Raw genomic sequence first — 17,892 nt, 5'->3', positions numbered from 1 at the left:
CAGGGCAAATTCCAAAGTAGAAGCCAAAACGAGGGAAGGAGGGATGCAGGGAAGCAGAGACTGGACACTGGACAGAGCACTGTAGGCCCATTGCAAAGTGGGAGGCTGATCCCAGAGAGAAGGTGGAATGAAGAATGGAATACCAAAATGAGCTTGGAGGCCAAATCCGCAGCCAGGCCCCAGGATCACCACACATCCACCTACTGTAGTCTTTTAAAAACTGCACAGCCCATCAGAAGTTCCCACTACAGCTTGTCCATTTGCAAACATGTCACACCAGTGTCACTCTGCACAGAGATCAGCAGCTCAGGGTCCTCCACAGACCCTTGCTGAACAACCAGCCTTGGGGCTCTCCAGAAACCCTGAAGTCATGAGGAGGGAATCTCAAGTGTTAGACTGCAAGGGACCCCTCCAACCTGCATCCCTGATCCATACACTTAGGAATCTGCTTACAAAATAATACTTCTGCCTCAAGAACAGAGCAAAAATGTGACCAGGAACTGGTTTTCATTGGCTGAGATCCAGTAGGTTTGTTAAACACTCATCCAATGTTAAACCCAGCAATTCTCACTGAAGTACCTGGAGTATGGACCCTTTAAAGTTACTCTGCACAGAAGGAAAAAAAACAGCATTTTTTGAACACTCCTTAGAACAGCTGATAAAGATCAACTGTAAAAGTGACACGTTTTGAAGATAAGAAACTATCACATGTAGGGTCTAACCTTTCCCCTCTCCCAGATGTAGAGACATCAATACAAATAGTGCAAAGCTCTATTATATGGTCAGAAAAATAAACCACAACAATGAATCACAAAGAATAGGATACTATGGAATCACTAATATAGAATCAGCATAGAATAAAACCAAAACAAACCCTCTGTAAGCTTCTAGTGCCACACAGCACTGCTATCAGCTGGAGCCAAATCCAGATTTCCTTTTGACCAAGAAGGATATTTGATTGAAATTTTTATCATCCATCCCTACTTGCAAATCTAATATTTTCTGCACTGATATGTTCAAACACTGTACAGTCAAAATAAAATGGGGAGAAGAAGAAATTAAAAAGGAGGTTCTGTGTCCTGGCAGGGAGAGGTCAGAGTATGGCCATTCAACATCTAAACCCCCAAACTTGTTATCCATAAGACAAACAGTCAGTCAGGCCCATCTGGATTGGTGCAAAGTGCAGCCCCCAAGAAAAGCAGCTTTGAAGCCAGGCCTCATGCAGTGCTTTTAGTCAGCAGGGAGAGCTGTACATCGGCTTAGAAATATCAGCGAGCGCCTGGAAAATCACTGTCCAAGCAGCAACCAACTTGTCTTCTGGTGTTGTGCAGCTGAACAAGTGATCTGAGAACTGTGTGTGGTGTTAAACGCCAGAGATTGTGAAGTTAGAGAGAGGCAAGTGCCCACAGTGTGTGGCAGAAGGAATGAAGGGATGAGTTCTGCTCCATGCAGAAGGCCAGGCAGCGAGAGAGGGGGAAGAGAGAGGCATCTGGCTCTGGGGAGATGTCACCTCCTCCAGGGGAAAGGTGGGAAGGTACTTAACCCTTCGTGTGCTCTCATCCCTTGACCAGGAAAGCGTGGAGGGGAAGGAAGGTAGAGATGAAGAGGAGGTCACAAACGCACTCCTCCCGATCTAAAAATGGGAAAGAGAAAAACACTCGGGAAAAACCACAAACAAAACACAAATAAACTCTTAACTTAAATAAAGGAACATTCTTAAAACCATGGAGATGACAAAGCAAGAATGATTTTGAGAGTTCGGCTTAGCCTGAGTGGACTTAATTCTTTCAAAATACAATTGATGTCACCCTAATATTGACACTCCAGAGGTGCCAAATTCCACAGAGAACAAAATATATTCACCACAATGCCAAATTAACTAACTCCACATAACAAATCAATGTTCAAACCAAGTGACCAAAGGACCTATACAGGGCACTGTCATGTTTTGCAAACACTATCACACACGAATGAATTTTGACATTTCTTGCTGCCAGAACTGCCTTTGTATCAACATGCCAATATAATTCAAAATGATCTAAATGTCATAGTTTAAATTAATTAACTGGAGGCGGGGAAAAACCCAGCAGACAAATTTCTGCACTGATTCCCTGGTGCATTCAATTGTCTTTTTGGAATGTGCATGGAACGTTTGCCCTCCCTCATGCCATAACTTCAAAATATATTTTAAAGGTCTTAATCATTCAACTGGAAAGAAATACAAGACAGTGCTAACAACAGGGAAAGATGCTGTAACAAATCCACAAATTTTAAATATGTGTCAAAAAAATACTGTCCGGTGTTTCTGCCCATGGGGAAACCTAAAAAGATAACAACAAAAAAATTAACTGTACTAGTTAATTCAATGTAGTCATTAATTAAATGCACTGGTGTGTGCTGGGTCACTTATGCAAAGTGTGAACACCTCAGTACAAAATTTTTTTAGTAATAGGGAACTCCCTCTCCACTATTTGCATATCACACAGGAAAATACTAAACCAGAAGAATCTGACTGACAGATCTAAACCATCTCCAGCCTCCAGCTGCAAACTCAGAGAAAGAAACTGGTGGTCTGAGGAAAACTCAGCTTAAATTTTACTTTTTCAAGGTGGTTCTGAAGTTCCACAAATTGGCACCTGTCTGTATATCTGAACAAATCCATGAATTTTACCTGCCTTCTTTGAATATTACTTTCCCTCCTTCTTCATTTTCAAACAGTCACATTTTCATATTTGGCATATATATTGTGGTTAAAAAAAACAGCTGAGCAGAAGCCAAAAGCTCCAGTTTACATGTTCCAGAACTGCTATAGCTTCTACTTTTCAAACCATCAGGCTCCTGCAGACATGTTAATACAGCAAACATGAACAATTCTCACAGTTCTTATTCCCTCTGGTTTTTTCCTCTCTGAGGCAGAGCTGAGCAGCGTCGGTGAACGAGCAGAGCTGGAAGAGCCAGGAAAGCTGAACACAAGAAGAAATGCAGAAGCAGCAGCAGTTTTACTCACGTGTGGAGGGAAGGGCTGCAGCCTTGGGCTGTTTTCCTCTGGGTAGGTGACCTCCCCCATGGGCAGGTAGGGCTTCTGCCCCGAGCCAGTCTCGTACATGGACATGGGCCTGCTGCCCCGGGCCGACGGGCGCCGCTTTAAGGAGGAATTGGTGGTGGGGTCTGGGTACTCAGAACCACTTTGGACCTGATAGATATTGGTTGTGGCCTGTCTTCTGAGGTTGGTATTTTCACTCTGTAGCGTTTGAAGCTGAAAGAAATGTTTAGCAGTGTTTGTTTCCTAACAGCAAGTGCCAAGAGCAAACTGCCCATGCAATACACGCTTGTCAGCTTTAATACCAAATCCAGTTACTGGTGGCTGGGGGTTCATTTCTTTTTCAAAATCTACTTGACTTGCTTGGTATAAGCACAGAAACATCTGTGTTCCAGATGTGGAAATATTTAGGTGCTGATTTCCAGCACTGCAAGCTAATTTAGATCTTAACACTGGGTGCTGTAGTTCAAAACACAAGATCCGTTCTTTCCAGGCTGCCGTACTGGCACAGGAATTGTGGGATATAATGAGGTTGTGAGGGAAAGGATTGACAATACAACAGTTTTCCAAGCAAAGTGATCCATTTCAGCAGCCAATACAAGAATTTAGCAGACTTTAACATAAGGCCCATGAAATGTGACAATGCCAGAACTGCAGCACAGACACCAGAGGCAGCACAAAGGAACTCGAGCTTGCTTTGCAAAGCAAGGAGAAAATTTAGCTTATGAAAATTAAGCATCAGCTACTGCTTTCTAAGAAGCCAAGAAGAAAGCATTTTAAAGCTTTTGATTATTACTTGACTGATAGTAAAAATGCACCAATTCTGTTTTATTTGGTGGAGTTACTTGGAGTAAGTTTGCTATATTAACACATCAGAAAGAAAAGATTCAGTAAAGAACACTGCAGCACAGCAATGATTTCCCTCCTTCTACACCACATAAATATACTAAAGCCTCATTAATTTATAGGCTCTGAAGACTTTTTTTTTACCCTAAATACACTATATCTGTTTAAAGAAACTCAGTATAAGTGGAAAGTTAATTCAGTTGATGCAAGAGAAATGCTCAACCAGTACAAGCTGTTAAAAGACCAAGGAAACACTGTGAGATCCCCCAGTATTCACCACCCAGCAGATCTGAACACAGCAGAAGAGAATGTTGGCCCTTAACAAACAAGGATATTCCAACCTGCTGAATTAGCCTGGCCTCAGGTACAAAGAGCTGAACAGTCTCACCACCCTCCAAAGCATCAACCTCTGCCCAGAACAGCAGGTTCACCTGCACAAGCACAGCCTGAAAAACTTTCTCTACATGTCACTCTTGCAGGATTTTAATTATTTGGAAAATAGGATTTTAAACACTAATTAAAGGGATTAATCTGAGGAAGCAGCCAGTCCTTTCTAGCTACCATGGCAGGCAGCAGACTGAACTCAGTACAGATATAAATTCTCCTTAACCCCACAAAAGCCTCTATTTGCAAAGCACACAACAAATTCTTGATTTGTTTATATAAGGAATTAGAGGCCTGGCTTCCAAACTCAGATTTTTGAGCTTTTAATTCAGGATTTTAGCATAAATGCTCAGTTTTCTCTTTGTATCAGACCATCTACACATAGTAACTTGTGCTGTAAATGAGACACCTCTACTTTACCTTTGTCCAGACAAACCCACACTGCAGGTTTAAGGCAGGAATTGAGTTTATCACTATGTCCTATAGGTGCTATTTCCCATGGATTCAAACACAGGCAAACAAATAAATCTTGGCCTCCTGGTATACAAGAACTTTATACTGTATTGTCACATTGCAGACCATTCTGTACAGCCAAACTAGGTTGGATTTTAATTTCTGTTCATTCCAGCTAGGCTTAATAACAGGAAAAACCCGCCAACATATTTACTGGGAAAGTTGGAAGTACATTATATAGATGGCACTTACTTCCTCGTTGTTTAAAGACAATAAAAACACACAAGACTTGCAAAAACTGTCTTGTTACTTGGAAAACTTATGTCAAAGTTTTGACATAAGTCAAATCATCATCATGATTTGTTGGGTTAGATCAGCATCAGCTCCAGAAAAAACAACACTCAAAGCATGTGTTGCACATAAATATTTATAGTGTCATATCTGACCCCAGAGCAGCTCTTTAAAATGAGTTTTCTCACTATCCCAATATTGGGTTATTGCATCCTCAGCTCCAGCAGTTTTATTCTAATAACTTCAGACACCCCAAGAGCTGAGAGGTTACAGAGTTGTGCCTGTTACCTTTTTCTGCATGATCCTCAGCTCATCACTCAGGTTGATGTTCACTTTCATTAACTGCTGAATCTTCACCTCAGAAGCCACCAAAGCATTTTTAACTTGCATATATTCCTGGGCTGTCACTGGTCCATCTGACAAGTCTGAATCCAGGCTCTAGGAACAGGAACAGAAAAATATGTAAACCATTGAGAAAGAAGGAAACAAAACTATGACATTTCTACAGCTTTTCATGTATTTACTTCAAAAGAATCACAGTTCAATCTAAGTTAAATTAATAAGATCCATTAATTAGCATCATTTTAGCCCACTATAAAAGAAATCTGCTGTCAATCAACTCTTAGCTTCTCTAAAAACATTTGTCTCAGCATTTCAGTGACAAAATACTGTTTTCATAATAATTTTTTAAAATATGCAATAAAGAATTGGAAAGTCATAAAAGATAGATTGCTAAACATCCAGTGTGCATATCATCAGGGGAAAATAAAGTAGAATTAATAGACCTACTGCCCCTTTTTCAACCACTCTGCATTATTTTCAGGAATGGTTTAAACCACTTGTTCACGTTGGCCTGCTGTAAATATTTCTTCAGTAGGAAGCAGTACCTTCATGAAATATCATGGAATCACTGATTGAGGATGTTTTGGTACATGCAATTATTTCATCTGTGCAATTAGGTCTCTATCTTATCTCCAGATATACACATTACTTTTCTAGAGAAGCATTTTTTTAACAGTAAAAATTCCTCAAGTCACAACACTTAATCTTATTAGAAAATTCACAGAGTGAGGCATGATTACAAAATTAATTTGAAAATTAATTTAAAAATCCATTTTCTGATCATTTATGCAAGTTAAATCCCTTCACAAGGGGAAGGATTCCCTTTATGAATAACATTCAGGGTGTGTATCACTATTTCAAGCCTACCTTCTGTCTGTTTGATTTAGCTGCATTTGTTTCCAGATCTGTGTCCTCATCTGAAGCAACACTGTCATAATCAGGCTGGTCGTTATCCTGACTCTCACTGCTGTGCTGATTGCTGATTGATTTGAGTATCAGTTCCACATTTTCTGCAGATCAACACATTAAAAAACATACAAGGGAGCTTGGAGAAGAAGTGGAAGTGCACACTTTTAAAACATTAATTTAGATCCACCTAACAGGTATGAATTACCACTGTCCAAAACTAGTTTGATGGTTTTGCCTTTTCATTTCTTCTAAGTGTTTAGTTAAGTTAAAATGAGTGATGAGAATCACACTTTAACAGCTCAATGAAATTCACACCTATTAAAAAAACCCAACAGACTACCCTGGACAAATGGATGCCAGCATTCAAATGAAAAATACAGGGAAAAATTAAAAGTTAGAAAAGATTTTTTTTGTGTTTTCTCTCCAGAGGGAGAACTAGTGCTCCAATGTTATTTCATACCATCATGGCTAGAACTGTGGCTCTGCCTTGTTGTTAACACAACTATTTGTGATCTTTGCTATCTGTCATGCTCAAGAAATACAGAAAATAAACATTTTTGTTAGGTGAATTAGCAATAAGATCTAAATTACAGCCACGTCCTGCATGTAGGGAGCAGCCAGAAATTCCAACATCTAAACCCCTGCCATTATCCCGGATGCCAGTCGAGACAAGTGTCACTCTTGCACTGTTCAGGAGTATTCCAGAAAATATTATCAAATTATTATAAAAATCACAACCATCACAAAAGAATGTTCCTAAATTGCACATATCCCCCTTGATTCTTGTTACAAATACCAAGTTTAACAGACTAATCTTCCGTATTTGGGCATTATTTTGGTGGCCTACTGCTTGTTGTCAGTAGCCTGATATCCATGAGTTAGTTTCTATTTATAAAAACAATCCCTCTCTCTCTCCATTGACACAGCACTGCTGAATGGGTTCTGGGAATGACTGAACTACTGAGGAACTGCCTTCAGAGGAGCTGACAACAGAAGCTCACTCACCTTTGGAACCAGTGAGAGGATTCCCCTGTTGTCTTCGTTTGGCATCACTTAAAATATCTATGACCAGTGTAGCAAACTCATGGGCATTAAATCGAGCCAGTTTCTGTCTTCCCTAAATTACAGGATAATGCAGGGAAAATAAAAGTACATCCTGTGTTAGATGAACAGCAGAGTTCCCAGAAAAACTAAGACTATACACTCAGAGTGAGTTGACTATTCAATTACATTTATTGCAAAAAGTGTGACTTAAAAGGGAAACGTAAATTATTTTAACCTCTTTCCAAGTAGATGTAACTCTTCTACAGTAATGAAATATAGTAAAGCAATATTCCTTAGGCCTATTAAATTACCTGGCCTATTAGACTATTCTTCAGCATTAAGAAGATTTCATACCTGATTCCTGGTTGAGGAATATTCAGGATTTACGGGAAGAAAAGGGACCACCGTGGTCTCTGTCACAAGTGTGCTGTGATTCTGAGTTGCAAGCCAAACTGCTCCAGAGGGAAAAAACAAAAACAGGGAATAACCTTCCTGTACTATTCGACAGTGTTTCTTGTCAAAGAATAAAAGACAATTTCAAACACAAACACAATCAATTCAAAGGAAGGTTTTTTCCCCAGAGGGTTCCCTACTCTGTGAAAAACACAGCATTTTTTGAATTAACATCCCCTTCACACAATGCAAGACAAAGAAACTCCCATCAGCAGTAATTACTGAATACAGAAGCATTTCAACAGAACATGTGGTTGGATTAGCATCTTTTTTGTAATGTAACAATTCGGATTTATCTTATTTCATTCCAGAAAGCCTCACTCACCTGCATCTGTTTCCCTCCTGTCAACTTCATCATACACATCCATGGCAAGTTCTTCAAATAAGTGGTTGCTTAGCTAAGGGTGGAAGAGAATAATTACAGCTTGAAAATAAATTAAATCCAATAAGATCTCTGTAACAGAGAAAATGTAAGAGCACAACTCTGCTCTCTTTTCTTCAGCCTATATAATTTATAGAAATGCTCCTTTCTCAGCCTGCCCAATGAGGTAAATCCATGGAGCAGACTTGGATGATCACCCAGTTTCTGGGTACAAAGACAACAATTCTGTTCTACACTTCTTTACTGGTTAATGGATTTTTCTCTCCTATCTGACCACAAAAAGACCTTGTGTGTTTGGGTGAAGCAGAGCCACTGTGGGAATGAGGTATCAAACACCACCTTAGATTTGGGATTAACTGAACAGCGAAGGCCCACAAAATATTTGTGTTTCCAGCTGTTCCTGCAGTGGGTGATTCCAGAGATCCTTGTGTTAGGAAGCCTGAAAGATGAAGTGAGGAGTTTGCCATGTCTAGAAAAGGAGTTTTACTTACAGACTGAAGCTTCTTCTTGGCTGCTTTTGCCAGTTCTGATACATCCAGACTGCTATGAAAACAAGATGTGATCATTACATCTACAGCATGTCATGGCTTAAACACAAATTATACATTCCAATAACTCAGTGACTAAAATGTCACTTCTATTTGAAACCCCTTAATATTTTAGTATTTTTAGTATCACTTCTAACACACTGATGTTACTAATACAATATCACAATTAGCGTATTCAAAAGCTCTCAAACACAACAATCTTAAATTTAAAAATAAAAATAATCCCAAAAATCCTTTGGAATATGGATACCCACGATTTTTTACCCATATAATTTTAATTTTATTAAAGCTCTTCATAGAAATTTTGCAAGCAGTAGGTTGGACAGTAGTTTACTTACAGCCGTCTTATTTCCAATTGCACAGCAAGAAAAGAGAAACAGGGACTTGTAATTAATACTTGATATGTTTGGTACAAATATTATTTCATTGATTCACAACCAAAACTTAAAAACACTCAGAGATCAAAAGTATAAATATTTTCAGAGGAAAACATAGCTTTCTTGTAAGTATTATTTTAAAAAATCAGGAAACCACCTTAACTGTTCCTTAAATTATTACACAATCTGTTTCTTAGGAATTCTCATGTGTGTTTCCTTAATAGAATTGTCTCACCTTCCCCCTGCATTTTAACAAACACAGCAAACTTCTATAATTTTCTGATTTTGTTTATATGAAAATATTCTTTCTAGAAAAAAAAGCTTCCAAGATTAATAAAGGCACACATAAAAAGTTGGAATGGCAACAGGCTTAAAAGGTGTTTCAGAAAGAAAATTAAATGTAATCATTAGGGTTTTTTTTATTTTGATGTTTTCAAACTTTCCATGGAATCAGCAACTTACCTGTCTGCCATCTGAGGTATAACAAAGTGCTGCCCGTTTTTGTGCTCTAGAGTTGAAAACAAATTGCATTTTAATAGGTTGGTACTGGTCTATAATTTTCAAGAATATAAGGAAAAGGCAAACACAGAATAATTTATTTTGCATGCAATTACTCAATTTCCAATTACACAGAGTTAGCAAGTCTTAAAAGAAGACTCCTACCACAATTTCCTGGTGTTATCAAAGATTCCATTTAAGGCTTATTAACTGTATTAAAATCCTATTAAAAAAGAATATTAAGTTCTAAAATAGGTGACTTTATGGCAGCTAATGGCTAAAAACTTGCAAGTGTGCTTGTGTTCAGAAGGAACCTACTCAATTAACACTCCCCTGCTTTTGCAAGAAACAACTTGGAAGAGTTTCTACAGTTTATATATAGAACATGCATTTGTGGCAAAAGAGAAAGGAGCTTAATTTTTAATCTAGGTATATTTAAAACCCTACAGTTTTATCTGAATTTTAAATGCATCATCACTAATCTTGCATCTTATACTTTCTTTGGTTCTCCCTGTATAATTTATACAGAATATAAATACTAGAATATCTGAAATGGATATAAAAAGTGCATTAACACTGACACAAACATCATATACCACAGTCTGAACTGTCTTATAACTAAACAGACCTCAGAGTGCAGTTTCTTGTGCTTACCTGGTTTCCTGCCACAGAGATAAAAAGCCAACCTGTCTGTGAGCTCGTACTGGATCTCCACCAGCCGCTCTGCCAGCTCGTGGTGCCCCCCTTGCCTGGGTCACACACAGAGGGGACATCAGTCAGTCATTGAGACACACAGAATTAAAAATGGTCACAGAAACTGATTTAGAACAACCCAGCACAGACCCACAACCTGGTTCCACCCTGTGCACCCCAACCCATCTGCGCAGTTCAGCCCTTTCCCACAGCAATTCCCGAGTTATTCCACACCCCTGGAGCCTACTCAGCTGGCTGAGCTTGCAGACACTCTTCTCCTCAGATCCCTTTTCTGAGAGCTGCTAGCCTGGCACAGCACAGCCTGTGTCATTGGGATCACAACTGTCTCAAGCACCCAGAACACGAGCTATGAAATGATGAAAATGCCTATTTATACTCTTTATGCATCCACTCTTTCTAGAAAAAGTATAATCAGCATTTAACATCCAGATTATTTTCAGGACAGAAATGTATCTAAGCAGGTTTCTCACATGATTTATGAACATCAGGTAATGTATGTCAGAGCTTCTACCTTGCATAGTCAACTGGAGTTTTCCCATTGGAATCTTGTGTGCCAGGATCAGCACCATAAACCGTTAACAGTTCTGCCTGTAAAGTCTGTCCCGCCTTAGCAGCAACATGGAGAGGGGTGTTTCCTTTCTCCTACAAGGGATGAAGGAAAATATCTACTTAATCAACAGGTCTGAGCAGAAGATTGAGCTATAATTGATTGTTTAACAAAACAATGAAAAAAGTGTTCCTACAGGATGAAAGAAGTTGGCTTGAGCTCCTAAGGAAAGCAGTCGCAAACAGGTCTCCAGGTTCCCTGTCCTCACACTGGAATGGAGTTGCTGGAAAAGAAGCAGGATTATATTTAATACAACAGCAACAACTGTGAATCACCATTTGCTTTTCAGCAATCCTTTCAGAAAGTGGTGTGCAAGAATTCTTCTCCAATTAACCTAAGTTAATGCCTCTCAACCATCACTTCCAGTATCCATACATATTACCAAAAAAAAGTGACTTCAAGGTGAAGTTAAGCTCTATTTATTTATGTAATAGTGCAGAAAAACTGCAGTAGTTGAATCAAAAGCAGCTAACTGAAGTGAGTCAGGTTTGCTGTGCTGTCCCTGCAGGTGCCCCCTCACCTTGCTGAGGTCTTTGGCAGTGACACTGTCGTCCTCCCGGCACGGCAGGCGATGCACAAACGCCAACATCTGATACTTAGCTCTAATGAACTCGGCTTTGTTGGGACTGCAAACAGAAATCCAGGCAACAGAAAGGAAAGGAAAGAAATATTAATGCTTTCAGAGTAATATAGATGTTCTAGAAAAAAAGGAAAATTCACAAGCGAAGATGGAATCAGATCTTTGCCGGTGGCAAAGTCAGACGTGGAAAAATATTTTCATTAAAAAACAACCCAGTGCTGATTGTCTGACTATGCAGAGCAAACTTCTGTTACTAATATCAAAGTATCTGCAGACCACAGCATGTGGTGTGTATTTCTTAAAAGAAATTATGCCAACTATAGATCTATACTTACTATATGCAGTTATTTACATTTTAAAATGAAGCACCATAATCAGTGACAGAAATCTCCCAATTTTTGCTTAATTCATCAGCCAAACTCAGTTTTTTTGGTAGCATTCAGATAACTGAAGCACGTGGCATGAGAATTAAAAGTCTTTTGATTCAAAGACTATTCACTATTTAAAGTGAGAGGTCAGGAGCCAACAGTTCAGGGAATTCAAGCAATGAATTTTTGCAATAAATTTTTAAAAATTAATCCTTGAAAAGTAAAGAAAAAATAATAATGGGTGCACCAATAACTAATTTAGTCTTGTTCTCCTCCAGCAACAAAACACACACAGGTTCCCATGGATTCCTTGCTGCTCTGTCACTGCTGAATAAAATAATTACAGTTCTATAAAATAATAATTCTGCCATTTCCCACTTACTGCACTTTGTCCTGCGGGCTGGCCTTGCGCCGTCCACTCATGACAGAGGCAGGGTCCAGCAGAGAGTGTTCCCAGATGGAATTAGCACCATTGTTGTACAGCGTTTCAACCATCTGAAACCCAGGATACACACACAGCCATTGACATTGTGCTGCTGGCTGCACTAATCAAATATCTGTAATTATTTCCAAGTAGACATCAAGCCAACAGATTCCCATTCTGTGTGCCAGCATCCAGAACCTACTGGGATATCAGAACTGGGCACGTGCTGAGGAGGTTATGATGTGGAATGTAGTAAGAAGCTCCTTAAAATTCCCTTCTCTTCCCAACAGCAGTTCTACTGAAAAGAAAATCTTGCTATACATTGAAAATTTAGGCTGATGCAGATCTGTTGCAGAAGTGTGAAAGAAAATTGAGGTGACCTTCCAAAGCAAAGGTATCAAATTAAAAAGGCAGAGACAATTCTGATTTCAGCGGTCTGGTATTAGTGGTCCATCATAGAAAACAAGAGAAACAAGAGGAGACTAACTCAGAAAATGAAAGATTAAGAGGACCAGCCCCTCTCAAACAACAGTTTAATGATATAAAAAAATTTAATATAACCAGTTTTAACCAAGGAAGACAGCTTTCCTTCCTACCTGCAGCAGTGTTGGAGGCCACGGCGTGTGTTTGAGGTGCCTCACTTGGGAGATGTGGCGGCCCAGGCTCCGGTGGACACTGCAGCACTCGTCACAGATCAGAATCCCCCTGTTTATGGATGCCCAGCAAGGATCTGGAAAAGAACCCATTAATTACAACACAGGAGGCAACATGACCTTATATTTCAAACACAGACTCCAAAACAAGGAGCTCTGCCTTCTTCCCTGCTTAGCCACTCTGTGAGCCTGTAAATGCTACAGCCAGGGGCTCTGGGTGCTGGGAAAATGGGAAACACCAGCCCTTGCTCTCCTGGGGGATGTGGGATTCCCAGGATAGCAAGGAGACCCGCTGTGGAAACTTGGGGAAAACCCCACTGCTTGTAGTTCTTCCTACGAAAACAGTTTCCTTTCCAAGTATAACAGGACACCGAATTTATCACCGCCTTGAAGTGCTTTACTTGGTATTTCATGGAGTCCCACATTCCTAACAACAGCACCTACCTATTCTTTGGAAGAACTCCAGTTGGTTTATTTTTGGGAAAAAACTCCAAACCTGCCACAAAAATCTTTATTGTTTTTTTTTTAAAAACACCCAGTCCATACACACAAAGTGGGAACAGCAGTCAGGCTTTTTCCTTGACTACTCAGTCTTCACTTCTATGTTATTGCAATGTTCTTTCAACTTCCACTTCAAATAATAAAAACACTCAAGAGTGTCATAATTAAAAAAAAAAAAAGGTACATACATGTCAAGTCAAAGGCTCAGTAATATCCAAAACTGTCAAGCAAAATAACTTTATCTCTCGTTAGATCCAAACTGAATCATCTTACAAGCAATGCAGAAAGACAACTGATGGGAGGTGAAGTAGTAAATAATATATATGAGCAATGACGGAGCTTCAAACATCAGAAAGCATAAAATCGAGTAGGAATGGTACATCAGGTTGAAACAATAAATGCCCAGCAGGACACCAAACAGGTCCTTTGGCTGTTTGGAGCTCAGCCTCCAGAAGAAACTCCAATTTCTGTCAGTGACACGTGAAACTCAACGTGCCAGGACCCTGCAGGAACAGGCAACCGAGCAGCCAGACAGAGCTCCTGACCTAGCACATCGCAGGAGAGCAAAAAAGGAAATCAAGGAATTCTCTTTTATTTTGGAAAGATCTTAATTTCAAATGCAGAGATGAGTCTCAGGCCGAGTACAACGTGAGCCTGGTATCTGATGAGAGGCCTTCTGAGTGCTGTCAGAACACATCTGAGCAATGGTGCATCAGGGAAAAGGCTTCTCTGACCCATGCAACAAACTGGCTGAATCCTTGAACATGAGATCTGATCACAGCTGTGGTTTCTGAGCAGAGCTGATGTTGTCTGTGCTGAAGGCAATGTGGGCAAACCTGTTTGGACCCTGGGCCACGAGGGATGGGAGTCTATTCACCCACGATAACCATCACAGCCCAGAGTCCAATTAAAGCAGATGTTTTAAGGAAAACCCTAACTTAATTTAAAAAAACAAATTAATAACATGCATACAACCTCCTTGTTAAATCATTCCATTACTCTAACAGCTTTCACTTCCAAGAAGGAAAAAAATGGCAAGGAAGTGAGAGGTATCTGTTGTAACCCAAGGACACAAACTGAGGCAGCCTTCCAGATTAATGAGCCTGGTCCCTTCTCGTTAGAGCCCAGCTCATCACACACAGATCACATCCTTCGGGATCCTTCCCTTTCCTGTTCCTGTCACTGCTCCCAGGCTGCTCCTGAGCATCACTCACTGCACAACCAACACTGTTGGGGTTTCCTTTACATCCACCCCAACACCCAACTCAACTGGCTCCAAACAACAGCAACTCACCCCGATAAAATCAGCCACTGTTTATTTGGTCATTTCATAGCAGAAAAAGGGGTTTAAAAACTCTGCTGAAGAATAAAAGCCAAGGCTTTGCTTGTAATTTCAGCTTGCAAATTGTACCTAAGAGAAATCGCATTGCTGAAAGGGTTTGTGTTTAGGTAAAGTCCCTCAAAAAAGGGCACTGCTGGAAATGCCCACGGTGGGATGCAAATAAATGCAGTAAAAGGAAAACAAAAGGAAAGACAACAGATGGATTCAGCAGGGAAACTGAGCAGCTGAGCACACTGGGCCAAGAGAAGGCTCTTTGCTCCTGCAAAGGTTCCAGGAGCCCAAAGGACACAGAGCAGGATGGATTTGATGCCGTGCACAGGGGAGAGCACTGATCAAAAAGCAGGGGGAAGTGAAGCATTGCAGCCTGTTTTCTGCATCTGTGGCCCCTCACATCAATCCATACCTGGCTTAGCACCATTTACTTGTTCCAAAGAACAGATGGGGATGGGAAAGGGAGAAGGAATGTGGTATTAGGCAGGCTGAAGAAGCAGAAAGTGCTCTCAGTTTATGGGAAAATGGATATTTTGGGTTTAAATTTAACGGAATGAAGCATCTGTGCTGGAAATTATTTGAGTCATTTTTAAGAGAGATCCAGTTATGGACTTGATCAGAATATGCTTAAGCCAGTACCAAAATACACAGAATCCCAGAATCATTTAGGTTGGAAAAGATGCCCCAGACCATTGTGTCTGTGACCAATCCCCACCTTGTCCCCCAGCCCAGAGCATTCAGTGCCATGTCCAGTTGTTCTTTGGACACCTCCAGGGCTGGGGACTCCACCACTTCCCTGGGCAGCCCCTTCCAATGCCTGACCACCCTTTCCATGAAGAAATTCCTCCTGATCTCCAACCTGAACCTCTGCTAGCACAGCTTGAGGCCGTTTCCTCTCATTCTGTCCCTTGTTCCCTGGGAGCAGAGCCCGACCCCCCCTGTCTCCACCCTCCTGTCAGGGAGATGCAGAGAGCCAGAGGGTCCCCCCTGAGCCTCCTTTTCTCCAGGCTGAGCCCCCCCAGCTCCCTTAGCCACTCCTGGCGCTCCAGACCGTTCCCCAGCTCTGTTCCCTTCCAGCCCCTCAGTGCCTTCTCCTGAGGGGCCAGAACCAGACACAGCACTCGCGGTGCCTCAGCAGTGCCCAGTACAGAGAGACAATCCCTGCCCTGGTCCTGCTGCCCACACTGGTTTTGATACAGAAGACAAGAGGGGAGAGGCTGCAGAGCCAGGGCCAAGCACTTTCAGGAACCTGCAGGGTGATTCAAAACAGGAAGCGTGAGATGACAAGCCCAGCCGTGGGTCTGAGAGTGAACTCCTGCCTGGGATAGGAAGTGCACCAGAAGGGCTCCGGTAAGATCAGCTTGTGTAACAGAAGCCTCTCCACATTCTGCCACAGAAACAAAGGGAGCATTGAGGAAGTCCCAGGGGAAGCACTAATTAATGCAGGTGTCAGGCACACCGGACCTGGTGCAGCCCCCAGGGCTCCTGACACAGCCGACCCCCTGACAAACCCCTCTGCTTTAGGGAAAGAAAGAGTTTGATTTACTTTATTTAAGAAAGGATTAAATTAAGGTTTCTTTACATCTATGGATCAGACAGCAGATCTGTAATAAATAAATAAATAAATACCAGACAATGCTGTAATGTCACGACACCACACAATAAAGGGACGAGTTACAGGATTATCCCAACAGTGATTCTGATACCCTGACCAGCTTAAGGAAGACAAACAATCCCAGAGCTTTATCTGAGTCAAAACACCCTGATGTTTAAAAGCATAGATAGGCTCCCTTGTGTGATAGGGACAAGTACTTGTGTGAGAGATATCAGATCTATTTACTGCAAAAACAGAATTCTGTGAAGATACAAGTAGAGTCACAGAATCCCAGACTAGTTTGGGCTGGAAGGGACCTGAAAGCTCATCCAGTCCCACACCCTGTCATGGGCAGGGACACCTTCCACTATCCCAGGTTGCTCCAGGCCTCCTCCAACCTGGCCTTGGACCCTTCCAGGGATAGGGCAGCCACAGCTTCTCTGGGCAACCTGTGCCACAGCCTCATCCCTCTCACAAGGGAGAATTTCTTCTGTAAGAAGACTGGGGTTTTTACTATTCTTTTTTTTTTAAACCTAAGTCACATTTAATACAAGTTGTTCTTCCCTCTCCCACATCTGTTCTTCTGTTTTAATTAATTTCAGTACACACATAATTAATTAATTATATTGGAAGAACCAGCTCAGAACACAAACAGCAAAAACTGTCTGTACAGAGAAGGAAAGACAACCTGATAAAAACAAAAAAATCAACCAGGACAGTTTTAGATGTAAGAGCAGCAGAACTACAGATGGTCGGGAGATGGAACTGCCTTTCTAAAGACAAGATCTGTCTCCATAAGCTCCAAACCAATCTGCAGTGAGAGACGTGTCAACACACAGCAGACGCTGCTCTGAGCCTGTCCGACCCGCGTCTGTCAGAGCCCTCGGCACCACTTTCCTTGGCAGTCTGGGACACCAACACCCAGCCCCGGCCGTGGGACAAGGCTCAGCTTAACCCCCCCGACCCTGGAACACGGGAAGGGCGGAATCTCCCCAAACCCTGCCCGGCTCCCACCTCCCCAGCTCCCCAGGACAGCCCCGTCCCTCCCAGCGACACACTCCCAACCTGTCAGCCGTGTCTGCGAGGGGTACTTCTGTCAGCCCTCATCCCTGCCGAGCTGGGGAGCCCCAGATCTCCCCCTGCCCAGCCGGATACCCACAGGACGTTCCCGGGGCTCTGCCCCTTCAGCCCCCCGGGTGCTCCAACACGGAATTTATCCCACCCCTGGAGCGCCCAGGGCCAGGCAGGACGGGGCTGGGAACGACCTGCTCCGAGGAAAGTGTCCCAGCCCGTGGCAGGGAGTGGGACGGAATTAGCTCGGAGGTCCCTTCCCACCCATCCCATCGCGGCCCCTCACGGGGGCGGTGACACCCTCGGCGCTCGGAGGGGCGGTGCCGCCGGGCCCGGCGCGGTGCTCACCCTGCGCGCTGCAGTCGGCGCACACCTCGCTGCTCCTCAGGCGCTTCGCCATCGCGGCCCCGCCGGGAGCGGGAGCGGGGCCGGTAACGGGCCCCGCCAGCCCCGCGCCGGCACCGCGCATGCGCACCGCCT

At 42.2% G+C, this 17,892-nt stretch overlaps 1 protein-coding gene across 6 annotated transcripts in view; it reads right to left on the bottom strand.

The window, feature by feature from the left end:
- Positions 1 to 17,892, bottom strand: part of GIT2 (GIT ArfGAP 2) — a 27,175-nt gene extending 9,283 nt beyond the window's left edge. For 2 of the 6 annotated variants that reach the window (XM_064674887.1, XM_064674882.1), the window contains exons 1-16: positions 17,761 to 17,892; positions 12,857 to 12,990; positions 12,219 to 12,331; positions 11,409 to 11,514; positions 11,025 to 11,111; positions 10,793 to 10,923; positions 10,222 to 10,316; positions 9,532 to 9,577; positions 8,636 to 8,687; positions 8,088 to 8,160; positions 7,664 to 7,761; positions 7,271 to 7,382; positions 6,224 to 6,366; positions 5,303 to 5,452; positions 3,008 to 3,256; positions 1,544 to 1,633 (exon numbers count right to left, since the gene is read on the bottom strand). In XM_064674887.1, coding sequence (XP_064530957.1) covers positions 1,544 to 1,633; positions 3,008 to 3,256; positions 5,303 to 5,452; positions 6,224 to 6,366; positions 7,271 to 7,382; positions 7,664 to 7,761; positions 8,088 to 8,160; positions 8,636 to 8,687; positions 9,532 to 9,577; positions 10,222 to 10,316; positions 10,793 to 10,923; positions 11,025 to 11,111; positions 11,409 to 11,514; positions 12,219 to 12,331; positions 12,857 to 12,990; positions 17,761 to 17,881 — 1,800 coding nt within the window. In that variant the 5' untranslated portion in view covers positions 17,882 to 17,892. The remainder of the gene's footprint in view (positions 1 to 1,543; positions 1,634 to 3,007; positions 3,257 to 5,302; positions 5,453 to 6,223; positions 6,367 to 7,270; positions 7,383 to 7,663; positions 7,762 to 8,087; positions 8,161 to 8,635; positions 8,688 to 9,531; positions 9,578 to 10,221; positions 10,317 to 10,792; positions 10,924 to 11,024; positions 11,112 to 11,408; positions 11,515 to 12,218; positions 12,332 to 12,856; positions 12,991 to 17,760) is intronic. The other 4 variants (XM_064674883.1, XM_064674884.1, XM_064674885.1 and 1 more) reach the window with 4 other exon arrangements.

Source organism: Pseudopipra pipra, chromosome 18 (genome assembly GCF_036250125.1).
Source record: "Pseudopipra pipra isolate bDixPip1 chromosome 18, bDixPip1.hap1, whole genome shotgun sequence".
NCBI lineage: Eukaryota > Metazoa > Chordata > Aves > Passeriformes > Pipridae > Pseudopipra > Pseudopipra pipra.
This window is presented reverse-complemented; position numbering and strand designations above follow the sequence as displayed.